At 42.6% G+C, this 13,781-nt stretch overlaps 2 protein-coding genes across 10 annotated transcripts in view; one reads left to right on the top strand and one right to left on the bottom strand.

The window, feature by feature from the left end:
- Positions 1-6,933, top strand: part of FANCD2 (FA complementation group D2) — a 61,871-nt gene extending 54,938 nt beyond the window's left edge. For all 5 annotated transcript variants that reach the window (XM_027042604.2, XM_027042606.2, XM_053218950.1 and 2 more), the window contains 5 exons: positions 157-231; positions 981-1,055; positions 1,989-2,135; positions 3,681-3,776; positions 6,524-6,933. In XM_027042604.2, coding sequence (XP_026898405.2) covers positions 157-231; positions 981-1,055; positions 1,989-2,135; positions 3,681-3,776; positions 6,524-6,595 — 465 coding nt within the window. In that variant the 3' untranslated portion in view covers positions 6,596-6,933. The remainder of the gene's footprint in view (positions 1-156; positions 232-980; positions 1,056-1,988; positions 2,136-3,680; positions 3,777-6,523) is intronic.
- A 310-nt stretch (positions 6,934-7,243) lies between these two features.
- Positions 7,244-12,822, bottom strand: FANCD2OS (FANCD2 opposite strand). 5 transcript variants are annotated; one of them, XM_053218951.1, is made up of 3 exons: positions 12,564-12,702; positions 9,179-9,269; positions 7,244-8,560 (listed from the first exon to the last, which is right to left on the bottom strand). In XM_053218951.1, exon 3 carries the CDS (start codon positions 8,550-8,552, stop codon positions 8,016-8,018), a length of 537 nt encoding a protein of 178 aa, XP_053074926.1. In that variant the 5' UTR covers positions 8,553-8,560; positions 9,179-9,269; positions 12,564-12,702; the 3' UTR covers positions 7,244-8,015. The 5 variants fall into 5 exon arrangements, with proteins under 5 accessions (XP_053074926.1, XP_026898410.1, XP_014924835.1 ...); XM_027042609.2 differs by lacking the exons at positions 9,179-9,269; positions 12,564-12,702 and adding an exon at positions 12,802-12,822; XM_015069349.3 differs by lacking the exon at positions 9,179-9,269 and having other exon boundaries at positions 12,564-12,697.
- Between the last annotated feature and the right edge of the window lie 959 nt (positions 12,823-13,781).

The raw sequence follows: 13,781 nt of genomic DNA, 5'->3' as shown, positions 1-13,781 counted from the left end.
CAAATTAACCTTTTGGATTCCTCCCTGCTTATTTTTTATATACAAAAATAAGATAAAGCCCCTGGGCTGGGTGATGCTATGCTACCTCAGGCAGGGGCTGTTCTGGTGAAAGGCCTCAACAGAGGTCATCACTAGTGTGTCTCTTCTCTTCTTCAGTATGGACGTCTCTTTGTGGAAGCATTTCTGAAGCAGTGTATGCCACTCCTAGACTTCAGTTTTAGAAAACACCGGGTAAGAACTGAGAACACAGAAGAAAGGTGTGCTCTGTACAGTTACTCAGAAGATACATCCATGGTGACTCCTGAGCTCGGAATGGGGGTGGTCCCATTCCTAGGATCTGGGCCACCATTCTACTGGGGCTCCTTTGGTCCACTTCAGCTATCACCAAAGATGCCCATATTGGACCAAATATTTCAAAGTAGGCTAAACTCCTCAGACCCACTCTGATTTAAACCCACCTTTCTACTTTTACTCCAGATCTGGGGGTAGTTGTTCCTTTTAGCTTGATTTTATTGTGTTGCTGCATTCCCAGCACCTCATGGATCAGTGTGTCATTTGCTTATTCCTTTGCATTTCTCTAGGTCTACCCTCGGAAATAACAATAATAATAATAGTAATAGTAGTAAACAGCTCATTGTGTCATAAACTTTTTGCTGTTGTAATGGATAGTCTGGAGAGTTTTTTTGGCCAAGTGAGATTCAGGGTTAGAGTAGTGAAATAAGGATAAAAACAAAGGATGATTCCTTACACATATTTAGCAAGTTTGCAAGACACTCTCACAGTATTTGGTTGGTTCCTCCTTATAACCTAGAAAGAGAAAGGGGAGGATAGCTAGTTAGTCCTCACTTTGAGGGCCAAATTGAGATAATTACCAATACAAGGCTGGGACCTGCAAGGTTTATCCTCTTTGGAGCCCTTGGTTGCATCTAGAATGAAATGAGAGCATTTAATATGGTATTTATGAATTTTGTTGGTTGTAGGAAGATGTTCTGAGCTTACTGGAAACCTTCCAATTGGATACGAGGCTGCTTCATCATCTGTGTGGGCATTCCAAGGTAAGAGGGGAGAGCAAGTCATTGCATCATCCTGCCTGTTGGCTTAATCTCAGTGTGATCAAGAGATCCATGGGCTCCACTTCCTTCATCCTTTTTTACCCTTCTTGAGTCTTTATTTTTGAGACTGTGTGTGTCCAGAGACAGTTTAATTCAGAGTGGTCAGATCCTTAGTTGCTAGTTGAAATTGGGCAATCACATAGAAGTTTCTGGCTCTGAAGTTTGACTCAAACTCCATAGCACTGTTTCCTGTAGAAGCTTCTCTTTGGTGAGAGATAGAGAATGTTGGTGGATGTGTTGCTGCTATAAAGTCCTCTGGGTGGGAGGAATATTATATAAGTGATGATTTTCTGCTAGAGACAAGAGGTGGTTCTAAAAGCAACCATCTGTAGAGCTTTTCAGGCTCTACTAACTTGTCAAAGAACACATCTGTCTCTTGTGAGAACATTTTACCATTAGAGGATTTTTCCACTTGAAGCCTACAGTTGAACCATTGTCACTTTTTGTCTGAAGGCATACGGAACCACAGAGCTCTGTAGTCACAGGCAAACCAAATAATTCCTGTGGCTCACTTCTTCACTTCGTTCTAACTTTAGAAGGTGCTGAACAGTGGAGTTATAAGGGATACTCTGTTGTTTAATATCAGTATAATACATATTCAAGAATATTTTAGGTGAATTCCTTGATAATTAGTCAATAAGAGGTTATGAAGAAGAACCTAAGGTGTCGGTGTTAGGTCTTCTAGGCTCTTTTAGCTTGAAGGAGAGCTGCCATTCTCTTTAGAGATGGCTGTTTAACAGAAATGTGTCTCTGGCCTGTACTGGGAGGACATGTGCTATTTTTTAGTGTTCACGATGTCAGGAATTCACAAGTTTCTGTGTAGGAATGTGAAAGAATGGTAGTCCAAGTGAGTTGGGTGCATTGGTTTCTATTCAGATTCACCAAGACATGAAACTCACCAAACACGTGCCTTTGCTCAAAAAGACGCTGGAGCTGTTAGTTTGCAGAGTGAAAGCCATGCTCATCTTCAACAATTGCAGGGAGGCTTTCTGGCTGGGCAACCTCAAAAACCGGGACTTGCAGGTAAGCCTAGAGGCATGCCAGTGATAATCTACTCCTGTTCTTTGTGAGAGCATCAGAAGGTATGTCAAAGAGGTCAACTGAGCCCTGTTCTCTCAAGACTGTTTTCTCTTAAGGCTATGGCCATTTTGCTCTTAAAGTTAGGGCAGATTGGTCTTAGTCATGGTCTTATGGTCTTAGTCATGGGCTCCACCCCTCATCATAGCCAGCAAAGGCACCAAAACATGCCACTGATAATAACAATGGCTCAGAGATAGAAGAGCCAGATCAGTAAAACCTCTCTCCTCAACCAGAGTGGGCTCCTGTTGAGAATCTACTGAGGGTAGATTCACAACATTTTTTTATATGGACAGATTTTTTTAAAAAGTTATTTTCATTTTTTTTTTCCCTAACCAGTCTGTCTTATTTCTGAAATTATTCTCTGCCTATTTTTAACAAGTAAATATTTCTAAGGTCTTTCACCTGTCTGACAGAGTGTGTGAGTGGGGAAGAAGCAGAGACAGAGGGAGATACAGAATCTGAAGCAGGCTCCAGGCTCTGTGCTGACAGCTCAGGTCTCAAACTCATGAATGGCAAGATCATGACCTGAGCCAAAGTTGGACACTTAACGGACTGAGCCACCCCAGCGCCCCAGAAATTGTCATATAGGGTACAAGTTCTTCTCATTCACATATACAATAGCTCAGGGTTTTATAATCTCATATATGAAAAGAATAGCACCCCAGAGAATTAGTTTCCTTTTTTCACATGTGCTTTATGAGGTACTGTTATTTCCACTGTACTGGTTTGTTTTTTTTTTAAGTTTATTTATTTTGAGAGAGAGATAAAGAACGAGCAGGGGAGGGGCAGAGCGAGAGGGAAACAGAACCCCCTAACAAGCTCCGCCCTGGTAGTGCAGAGCCCAGTACGGGGCTCAAACTCAGAAACCGTGAGGTCATGACTGGAGCCATAACCAAGAGTCAGATACTTAACCAACTGAGCCACCCAGGTGCCTCTTGCACAATACTATTAAACAAAATACTATAATAAAACAATACTGTCGTTTCCCTGAGAAGAGTAAAGCTCAGAGAGGTTAAGTAGCTTACCTAAAGTCATTTAGCGGTAAGTGAGAGGTGCCAGGATTTGAGTCCAAACAGAAATGATGAAAAGCTGATGTCTTTAAACCACTTTGTATGCGGTGTTTCAGCTTCTACATGGCCATTTGTAGTTAGTGTGTTGGTGGTCATATACCTTAAGGTATTTGGGAAATTTTAGAATGATACTCAACATTAAATGAGTCACCAGTATGTCCTGGCCTTGTAAAATCTAGTGTGATACTAGAATGCGACAATAGACTTCTTATAAAACTACATATTATATGGGAGCCACACTTACCTCAGAGTGTGATTATCACTTCTTTAGGTACTAGATCACAGTTTGGTGTCTGTATTTGACCATGTTTGAATGGCTAGAATATCTTGTGTTATCTACAAACCAAGCCTTTCTCACCTTGAGCCCCCGAATATGTTTATTGTAACCCACCATTTTTCTTGGCCCATCTGCATTTAGGGTGAAGAGATACTATCCCAGAATTCCCAGGAGAGCACAGCCGAGGAGAGTGAGGATAATACAACATCCCAGGTCTCCAAGAGCAAAGCAACAGAGGTATCTCTGCATAAGGCCCCAGACTGTGCAGTTGACAGTTGTATTTTTTTAAGTCAGTAGAAAGTATAGAACTTGCTTTTTTTTTTTTTTTAATCTTAAATCCTTGTGAGTCGGCACTACTTTTTTTTTTTGTCTGTCATTTTATTTTTTTTAAGTTTATTTATTTATCTTGAGAGAGAACATGAGCAAGGGAGAGAGAGAGGGAGAGAGAGGGAAAGAGAGAGAATCCCAAGCAGACTCTCTGCTGTCAGCGCAGAGCCTGGTGTGAGTCTCAAACTCACGAACTGTGCAATCATGACCTGAGCCAAAGAAGAGTTGGATGGTTAACTGAGTGAGCCACCCAGGTGCCCCTATATATATTTTTAATGTTTATTTTTTAAAGCGAGTGTGCATGTGGGAGCAGGGGAGGGGCAGAGAGAGGGGGAGACAGAGGATCTGAAGCAGCGTAGAGCCCAATGCGGGGCTTGAACTCAGGAACTGCAAGATCATGACATCAGCCAAAGTCAGATGCTTAACTGACTGAACCACCCAGTCACCCCAATGTTTATACATTTTTGAAAGAGAGAGAGAGAAAGAGTGCAAGCAGGCTCCACACTTAGTGTAGAGCTCAGTGTGGGGCTTGATCTCATAATTGTGAGAATGACCTGAGCTGAAATCAAGAGTCAGATGCTTAACTGACTGAGCCACCCAAGCGCCCTTATGTTTTGTGGTTTTTTTTTCAGTTTATTTATTTTAGTAATCTCTACACCCAACATGGGGCTCGAACTCATGACCCCAAGATCAAAAGTTGCAACTCACTGACTAAGCCAGCCGGGTACCCCACCCTGCTTACGTTTGTAATCAAAGACTTCTATGCTCTTCACCATTGCCTCCAGAAAAGCTTCTCTTTTTATATGAAATTCTGTGGGGGCCAAAAGACTCTCTCAAGTTGTGGCATATGTTGTCGAGTTGAAAATACCATTTTATAGAGGAAAAAAGAAGCAGTCTGGTGTTCTCTGAGTGTTGAGAAGAATGAGTTAAACCATTTAAATATGTTTTGTGAATATATAAGATAGAAACATGAACGCATTTGGTGGAAACTAAAGCACAGAATCAAAAGCTGCAGTCACTAAGGACTACAGTAAGAGAAGGGGTCCTTATTCTTTTCTGGGCTATTACAGATATTTTCAGGACTTTACAGAAAGCTGAAGAAAAATGGATATTTTTATTGAATTTTGTTACAATTCAGGTGGGTTATAGACACCAAGAAGCTCAAATTTAAGAACCCCTCCTGTAAAGCCTCTCTATAATGCAATTTGAGGCTGATGCAGAAAGATCATTTAATATGAAAAATACTTTTATGACATGGTCCTCTGTTGTATTTGTATAGTATACCTCTACCTTGTTCTCATAAAAAAATTTTTGAAACAGTATCTTATTAGTTTGGTACTTTCTCCTAAGCAAGCCTCCCAGATTAAAACTGGAAACCAAAGATTTTAATTTTTTTAAAGTTTATTTTTGAGAGAGGAGAGAGAGAGAGAGAGAGCGAGCAGGGGATGAGCAAAGAAAGAGGGAGACACAGAATCCGAAGCAGGCTTCAGGCTCTGAGCTGTCAGCACAGAGCCTAACTTGGGGGCTTGAACTCACTAACCGTGAAATCATGACCTGAGCAGTAGTCGGATGCTTAACTGACTGAGCCATTCAGGTGCCCCTACTGACCAAAGAATTTTATGCTGAATTCCTCTGGTGAGATACACCAGAATTATTTTAATTAAAAAAAATTTTTTTTCTTAATCTTTGTTTTTGAGAGAGAGAGAGAGGAAGACAAGATTTGAAGCAGGCTCTGTGTTGAGAGCAGAGAGCTGGATGTAGGGCTCAAACTCACAAACTACGAGATCATGACCTGAGTTGAAGTCGGGGGCTTAACCGACTGAGCCAACCAGGTCCCCCCCACCCCCAATTTTTCTTTAATGTTTGTTTATTTTTGAGACAGAGACAGAGCATGAGTGAGGGAGGGGCAAAGAGAGGGAGACACAGAATCCAAAGCAGGCTTCAGGCTCTGAGCTGTCAGCACAGAGCCCGATGCAGGGCTCGAACTCGCAGACCACGGGATCATGACTTGAGCTGAAGTTGGACGCTTAACCGACTGAGCCACCCAAGTGTCCCAAGATACACCAGAATTTTTATTTTATTTTGTTTTATTTTTTATGTTTATTCATTTTTTTTTTGGAAAGACAGAGACAGTGCGAGCAGGGGAAGGGCAGAGAGAGAGGGAGACACAGAAACCAAAGCAGGCTCCAGGCTCTGAGCTGTCAGCACAGAGCCCGATGTGGGGCCCGAATCCATGAACAGTGAGATGATGACCTGAGCCAAAGTCGGACGCTCAACCGACTGAGCCATCCAAGAGCCCCTACACCAGAATTTTTAAGTTAGCAAACATTTCATTCTATATTGAGTACCTACTTTGTTCTATATCACACACATGCAGTAGAGGTGGAGGACCATGGCTTATGTAAAAATCCTGTGAATTTGGTTCAGTTGCAAAATGTCATAGGTTGCTATCCCAGTGGCCTTCCTCCATAGTCTTGGCTTAAGAGGTCACAATAGAAAAATAACAGGTGAGCCTCAATTCCTTTTTCAGATGAATGTTTTAACACCCGTCATTGGTTTTAATGATGATACAGTACAGTAAATCCTATGGGAGCAGTCTTGTAATTCATGGGGTTATTCAGATGACCTTAAATATCTAATTATCCTTTACCCCTCAGGATGGTGAAGATGAAGTAAGTGATGGAGAAAAGGAGCAAGATAGTGGTGAGAGTGATGATGACTCCGATTAGACCACAGAGAGACTGCTGCCCCTTCCCCATGTCTGCTAGCCTCTTCCTGTTTTGTGTTTAGGGTTTGAAATCTGTCTGCCTTCCTTACTGGAAGCATCCTGTTTTGTCACTGGGGTGGTGGGCTTTGCTGAATCCGCCGAATTTGAATTTCATAGGTTGTCTATCATCATCAAAGACCTTGGCTCATGATTCCACTGTAGCATTACTTATCGGTCTTGGGCAAACGTGGCAGTGCTATGCTGTGGAACAGATACTGGGCTTTGGGAGCTAGTTTTGAAACTTTTAGAATTTAGGATTGTACCAGTTTTACAAATAAATTGTTTTAAGTTCTGCCTGAACTACCTCATTCCTCTTTCTGAATTTCCTTCATAAGTCAAGTATTACATGGGATTCAGTTGGGGTTTATGCAGAGAAATAATGGAAATTGGTGTGAACACATCACTTCTACCAATTAAAATCACATATTTCCTATTCTAAGGACCATCTTTACTTGAGATGAGAAAATCTTTGTGATATTTTTCGAGGAGTGACAAATTTCTGGACAATTCCCAAAGAAAGTCAAAAGGAAAATTCTGGCTGCTTTTTAAAAATTCTCTGGTCATCCTATAGATACAAGAGAAAGAGGGAAAAGGCACCATCAAACTCATGTTGACTTTGTATATATGTTTATTTTATTTCCACATTATTCTGAGTTATACCTATAATCTAGTTACAAGAATGCTACGAAATTACTTGTTGTTTATTAGAAGTAGAATAGTAGTACACCAGCTAAAATGGGGAGCTCTCTTGTGTTCCGCCAGAAAGCCCAGTTTCATTGCTGCCTCCAAGTTCTTTCTTGGCAGGCTATAAATATTTATTTAATATTTGTTAATATTTCTACCCACTTTAGTACTCTCCAGTGGCATTAGGATGTGGTTGTTAGGGTTTTTTGTTGTTGATTTGGTGGGGGGGGGGGGGGGATTATTTTTTATTATTTTTTTTAATCCTTGAACCATCTATAAATTTTTGATCCCTTCGTCCTCATGTACGTGGAAATCCATAATCTCCTTCCTTGACACCCCTTTGTTTCCCCAACTCATTTTTGGGGAACATGATGTCGTCTTAGATGTTGAAGTGAGTTCACACTAGGCTCATTGGTTTATATGGTTTAATGGTTCTTTATCACATGTACATGTTCACGCTAGTTTGACTCTCTTTTAAATGTTGTTCAGCTTTACAGTGGAAATGTTCTCCTTTGCTCCGGTCACTGGCCTTCTTTGGAGGGGAAAGGAAATAAAGGGGTTCCTGAATTGTCACTGCGTGACAGAAAAGCAAGATTGCTGGGGTGATGTCAGTTTCCTTTACACAGACAGGTTTCTGTAAACTTCAGACACATAGTAAAAGAGCATGGTATAAGGAACAGGAATCAGATGGGAACCCTTTACTTGGAGTGTTGTAAGGCAAAAGTGCACTTCTTGTATGTTGCATACAGTAAGAGGATAGAGCGCAGCATCTGTTTGCACATGGTCACTGTCATCTGAATCTGAGGTTCCTTAAGTCCAGTGGGCCACTGGTGCTCCCGGCTGATGATTTTGCAAAAGGCTGATTTGTCTGAAACTCTGAAGGTTCCGGTCCATTTTGGTGGCTGAGCTGTGATGACCCTGCCAAACACGGAATCCACTCCACTGAGGCGGACAGCCTGGGGCTTCCTGACCAGCCCTTTCTTGTTGTTCATGGTTTGGAGCTCTGATGTGTGGCAGGGTAACTTGGGACTCACCCCAGGCTCCAGGAATGGGCTGTCTAGAACTAGAGTGACCTCTTGAAAGCAAAGCTGCACTTCAAGGTCAGAAGGGGTATGTGGGAAGCAGGGGGAAGCCCTAAAAGGGTGCTTTGAAGAAGATGTAGGTGTTGTGTGCCGCAGCCATTGGAAGCTCTCGTCCAGTGGGGTCCATGGTGACCAGAGCTGGTATCCTGCCATTGACAGTCCTAAAGAAGAGGAATCAGAACATGGAATTTCCCTAGCATGGTTTTGGGAAGGGCATGGCCATTTAAATTCACATTTAGTTGTTTCATTATTGACTTTAACTTATTCTGTAGTTCTCATTAACAGACTCCAATAGATGCTAAGGATACTAGTAATTCTATAAAGTGCAGTAGTGGATGGTCACAAGTATTGAATCTGGCAACTACTATGTATACTAAAACTTTATTAAGTCTTATCACAGGCCTCTGAAGGTAGGTTTTAACCTATTTTACAGGTGAGGAAATGGGTTTGTCCAAAATGGAATACCCCAGTTCACCATTATAACTGCTAAAGACAGAATCTACACCTCTGAGGTGGCAGAGGATGCTGGCAATTCATGATGAAGTGGTCAGAAGCTCAGAAAGGCCATATCTTACCAGATATTTGTGACTCTAAATCCCATGTACTTTATTTATACCAGGGGTTCTCAAAGTATGATCCTGGCACTAGCAGCTTCAGCACCATCTAGGAATGTAGAAATGTACATTCTTGGGCCCTACCTTAGACCCATAGCATTAGAAACTGGGGGTAGGGCCTTGCAATCTACATTTAAACCCTTCAGGGTATTCGGATGCACTTACTATTTGAGAACTTCTGATGCTGTCCCTTTTAAGGAACTTAGGTTTTCATTATTCTTCATTGTGGAGACTGTCTCCTCTTGACCCTAAAAACCTGTTTTTTAACATAAGGGAACAGCTCTCTCAGAGCTCTGAGGTACTTATGTACCACCTCAGAGGAATTACACCAGGCTAGAAGGAAAAAAGGTTTCCAAAGGACAGTCTTTAAATAAATGTTTAAACATTTTTCTGATTCTTCTAGGTGTGTTTTATTTTTGACTTTGGTTTGTTATGGGAGACCCAGTGGTTAAGATTGTGATTTCCCCCCCTTAAAGGAAAAAGAAAGGGCTGGCAGGATGTTGCTAACTCAAAATTTATTCAAGTAGAAAATGGATTTTCCATCATTCTGCTTTAAAATTGCCAATATATAAAAGGTTTTACTGAATTAAGAAGCTAACATTTTTGAGCACCTATGTATTGTGTTACGGGGCATAGCAGTTCCCTTTTCTTTCCAGTCAAGTATTTTTCTCTGCCCCTTCTCTCTTCTCCCACAAAAGGTAACAGCAGCAGATCTGATCCCATCCTATCTAGTAATTGCCCAAGAAATGTGAAAAGTTGACTCCTCCACCATAGTTTGTAAGACAGTAAAGTTAATTTTAAAAAAGAGTTGTCGGTTGCATCAAAAACCACAAAATACCTAGGAATAAACCTAACCAATGAGGTAAAAAGGTCTGTACGCTGAAAACTATAGAAGGCTTAAGAAAGAAATTGAAGACACAAAGAAACGGAAATAATGGATTGGAAGAACAAATGTTAAAATGTGAATACTACCCAAAGCAATCTATATATTCAATGCAATCCCAATCAAAACAGCACCAGCATTCTCACAGAGCTAGAACAATCCTAAAATTTGTATGGAATCACAAAAGATCCCAAATAGCCAAAGTAATGTTGAAAAAGAAAACCAAAGCTGGAGGCATCACAACCCCAAACTTTAACCTGCATTACAAAGCTGTAATCATCGGGGCGCCTGGGTGGCTCAGTCGGTTAAGCGTCTGATTTCAGCTCAGGTCATGATCTCGCGGTCTGTGGGTTCGAGCCCCGCGTCAGGCTCTGTGCTGACAGCTCAGAGCCTGGAGCCTGTTTCAGATTCTATGTCTCCCTCTTCCTCTGACCCTCCCCTGTTCATGCTCTCTCTCTCTCTCTCTCTCTCTGTCTCAAAAATAAATAAATGTTAAAAAAATGTTTTTTTAAAAGCTGTAATCATCAAGACAGTATGGTATTGGCACAAAAACAGACATAGATCAATGGAATAGAAGAGAGAACCCAGAAATAGACCCACAAATATATGGCCAACTAATCTTCAACAAAGCAGGAAAAAGTATCCAATGGAAAAAAATCTAGCAAATGGCGCTGGGAAAACTGGATAGCAACATGCAGAACAATGAAACTGAACCACTTTCTTATACCATACACAAAAATAAAATCAAAATGGATGAAAGACCTAAATGTGACAGGAAGCCATCAAAATTGTATAGGAGAAAACAGGCAATAACCTCTTTGACCTCGGCTGCAGGTCTCTGAAAGCAAGGGAAATAAAAGCAAAAATGAACTATTGGGACCTCATCAAGATAAAAAGCTGCTGCACAGCAAAGGAAACAACAAAACTAAAAGGGAACTGACGAATAGAAGATACTTGCAAATGACATAAAGGGTTAGTATCAAAAATCTACAAAGAACTTGCCAAACTCAACACCTGAAGAACAATCCAGTGAAAAAATTGGCACAAGACATGAATAGACACATTTCCAAAGAAGAAACCCAGATGGCCAACAGACACAGGAAAAGGTGCTCAACATCACTCATCATCAGGGAAATACAAATCAAAACCACAATGACAAATCACCTCACACTGGTCAGAGTGGTTAAAATTAGGAAACAATAGGTGTTGGCGAGGATGTGGAGAAAGGGGAACCCTCTTGCACTGTTGGTGGGGATGCAAACTGGTGCAGCCACTCTGGAAAACATTGTGGAGGTACCTCACTATTTTTTTTAAATTAAAAATAGAATTATCCTATGACCCAGCAATTGCACTACTAGGAATTTATCCAAAGGAAACCAAAATGCTGATTCAACGGGGCACATGCACCCCAATGTTTATAACAGCACTATTGACAATAGCCAAAGTATGGAAAGAGCCCAAACGTCCATCAACTGACGAATTGATACATGCATATATATGTGCATAATATACACGCATACATGTGTCTATGATTTGCATATGCATACACACATACATACAATGGAATACTATTTGGCAATGAAAAAGAATGAAATCTTGCCATTTGTAACAATGTGGATGGAACTGGAGGGAGGGTATTATGCTAAGCCATAGAAGAGAAAGATACCACATGATTTCACTCATGTGGAATTTGAGAAACAACAGAACATCATAAGGAAAGGGAAGGAAAAATAAGATAAAAATATGGAGGCAAACCATAAGAGACTCTTAAATATAGAGAACAAACAGGGTTGTTGGGGGTGGGGAAAATGAGTTATGGGCGCTTGTTAGGATGAGCACTGGGTGTTATATGTAAATGATGAATCGCTAGATTCTACTCCTGAAACCAAGACTACACTGTGTGTTAACGAGAAGAAATAAAAATACATACATACATACATGCATATATTAAGACCTCTTTTTGGAGAAAAGAGTAAAATAAAAGCAAAAGAGTTATTGGTGACATTTCAAATCAGAAGACCTCTCCCTGACAGTGCTTAGCATAAAGGAGGTTTGTTGATTTCTTTCAACTGTTGTTTTTCCTGTCTTTGTACATTCCTTCACGTACTGTGTTCAAATATCTGGACTGCCTTAGGATGAGCAATTGACACTGAAGGGATAGTTGTCTATTACAAACATCCTGTGAAAGTCTTCTGATGCTTGATGTCATCACCCACTACATAGAAGATCAGGGCTGCACTGGTACAACACCATGGCAAGGTGGAATGTACAGGGTGTTAACAACTCCTCAGCATATGACCAAAAAAGATTACTTAATCCCAGGATCCTTTTCCTGAATCCTTCACTCCTAAGAGCAGATAGGGCTGGAGGTAAAAGGCTTTATCAAATGCCCAGCTTAAGTGCTGGGCAGAACCAACCTGGGTTGAGAGGGGGCTTCTGAACCCAGATCACACCACTTCCACACAAGGTTTAAATCAAGACGATTCACTCCTCCACTCCCACCACCTGAAATCATCGTCATCCACTCCAGTAGGGGTTCAACCTTGGAAGTCTGTTTAAGCTGCTTTAATAGCTCCCAGATACGGAACACCTTGTACTCCTGGCCAAAAGTCTTCCCCTTTACAGGCTCTTCCCGTTCCAAGGAAATAGGTCCCTCGATTTCCCCACCTGGGAAAGGGGAAGTGAACGTCCAGGTGCAGCTGAGATCTTCGTGAACTGTGAACTGCGATCCTGATCCGGAGAGTCTGAAGCTGCCGGGAGTGGGGGAGGCTCCCCTTCCCAGCAGGCAGAAGGGGCTTGTCCCCTGTGGGTCCCTAAACGGGGGTGGGGGCCAGACGGCTTTGGCCGAGGCGGAGGTGGCGGTGGGAGCCCGGGCCCGGTCCCACCATCCGGGCCGGGGGCTCACCTGCTGAACTCCGCGGGGCCGCACGCTCCAGAGTGGCGGCCGCTGTTCCCGGGCCACTTCTCTTCTCCCCGGGCGCCTGGCAACCGCCTTTGTGACCCAGGACGGGGCGGGGCGGGGGGGGGGGGGGTGGGGAGGGGGGGAGCCCGAGCCGCCGCGGGGATGAGGGCTCCAGGCGCCCAGCTTGGGAGGTGTCAGGACTAGATTCTCTACCCCCACCGCCTTGGAACCCTTTGTCCAGAACTCGGTTCGAATCCTGTCCTCTCCATTCCCCCTCCTCCTCTCTTCCCCGCTACACCTTTGTGCTTTTCAGATAGTCACGGAGGGCGACACGCCCACTTCAAAAGGTGTGGTCAGGAACCTGCATAGAAGTCCCGGGACTTGTAGTTAGTGTTGAATTAGTCTTTAGTCTTTTTTTTTTTTTTCAAGTTTATTTATTTTGAATGGGGCAGAGGAGAGAGAGAGAAGGCGCACATGCATGCGAGTGGGCAAGGGGCAAAGGGAGGGGTGGAGAGAGAGAGAGAATGAGAGAGTGTCCCAAGCAGGTTCTGGCTTGTAAGCGCAGACAGAGCCCAACTCGGGGCTCCATCTCAGGAACCCTGAGATCATGACCTGAGCCCAGATCAAGAGTGGGATGCTCAACTGACTGAGTCTCCCAAGAGCCCCAGTCTTCACGCTTTAAACCACGCTCAAGACGTATTCAGGCTGAAAGCTTTTATTGCTGCATTGGTGTGGTCCCAGCACAAGGAGACAGTATTTATAAATGCTCACCTCTCACGAACAAGAGGAAAGGTACGTGTCTTTCCTTGACTTCCTGACCCAAAATCGTTTTTCTGCCTTCTATTAAACCCCCAAAAAGGCGATGCTGTCGTTTTCTAACAAAGCTGAAGAACTGACCGTTTCACCACAGTGAGTGATTTAACAACTTTGTAAGCATCACTGCAAACAATGTCCTTGGAAGGCTGAGGGAAGACAGGTCTACA

The sequence above is a fragment of the Acinonyx jubatus genome, chromosome A2 (assembly GCF_027475565.1).
Source record: "Acinonyx jubatus isolate Ajub_Pintada_27869175 chromosome A2, VMU_Ajub_asm_v1.0, whole genome shotgun sequence".
Lineage (NCBI taxonomy): Eukaryota > Metazoa > Chordata > Mammalia > Carnivora > Felidae > Acinonyx > Acinonyx jubatus.
Note: the sequence above shows the minus strand (reverse complement) of the source record. Positions and strands in the feature narration are given on the sequence as shown.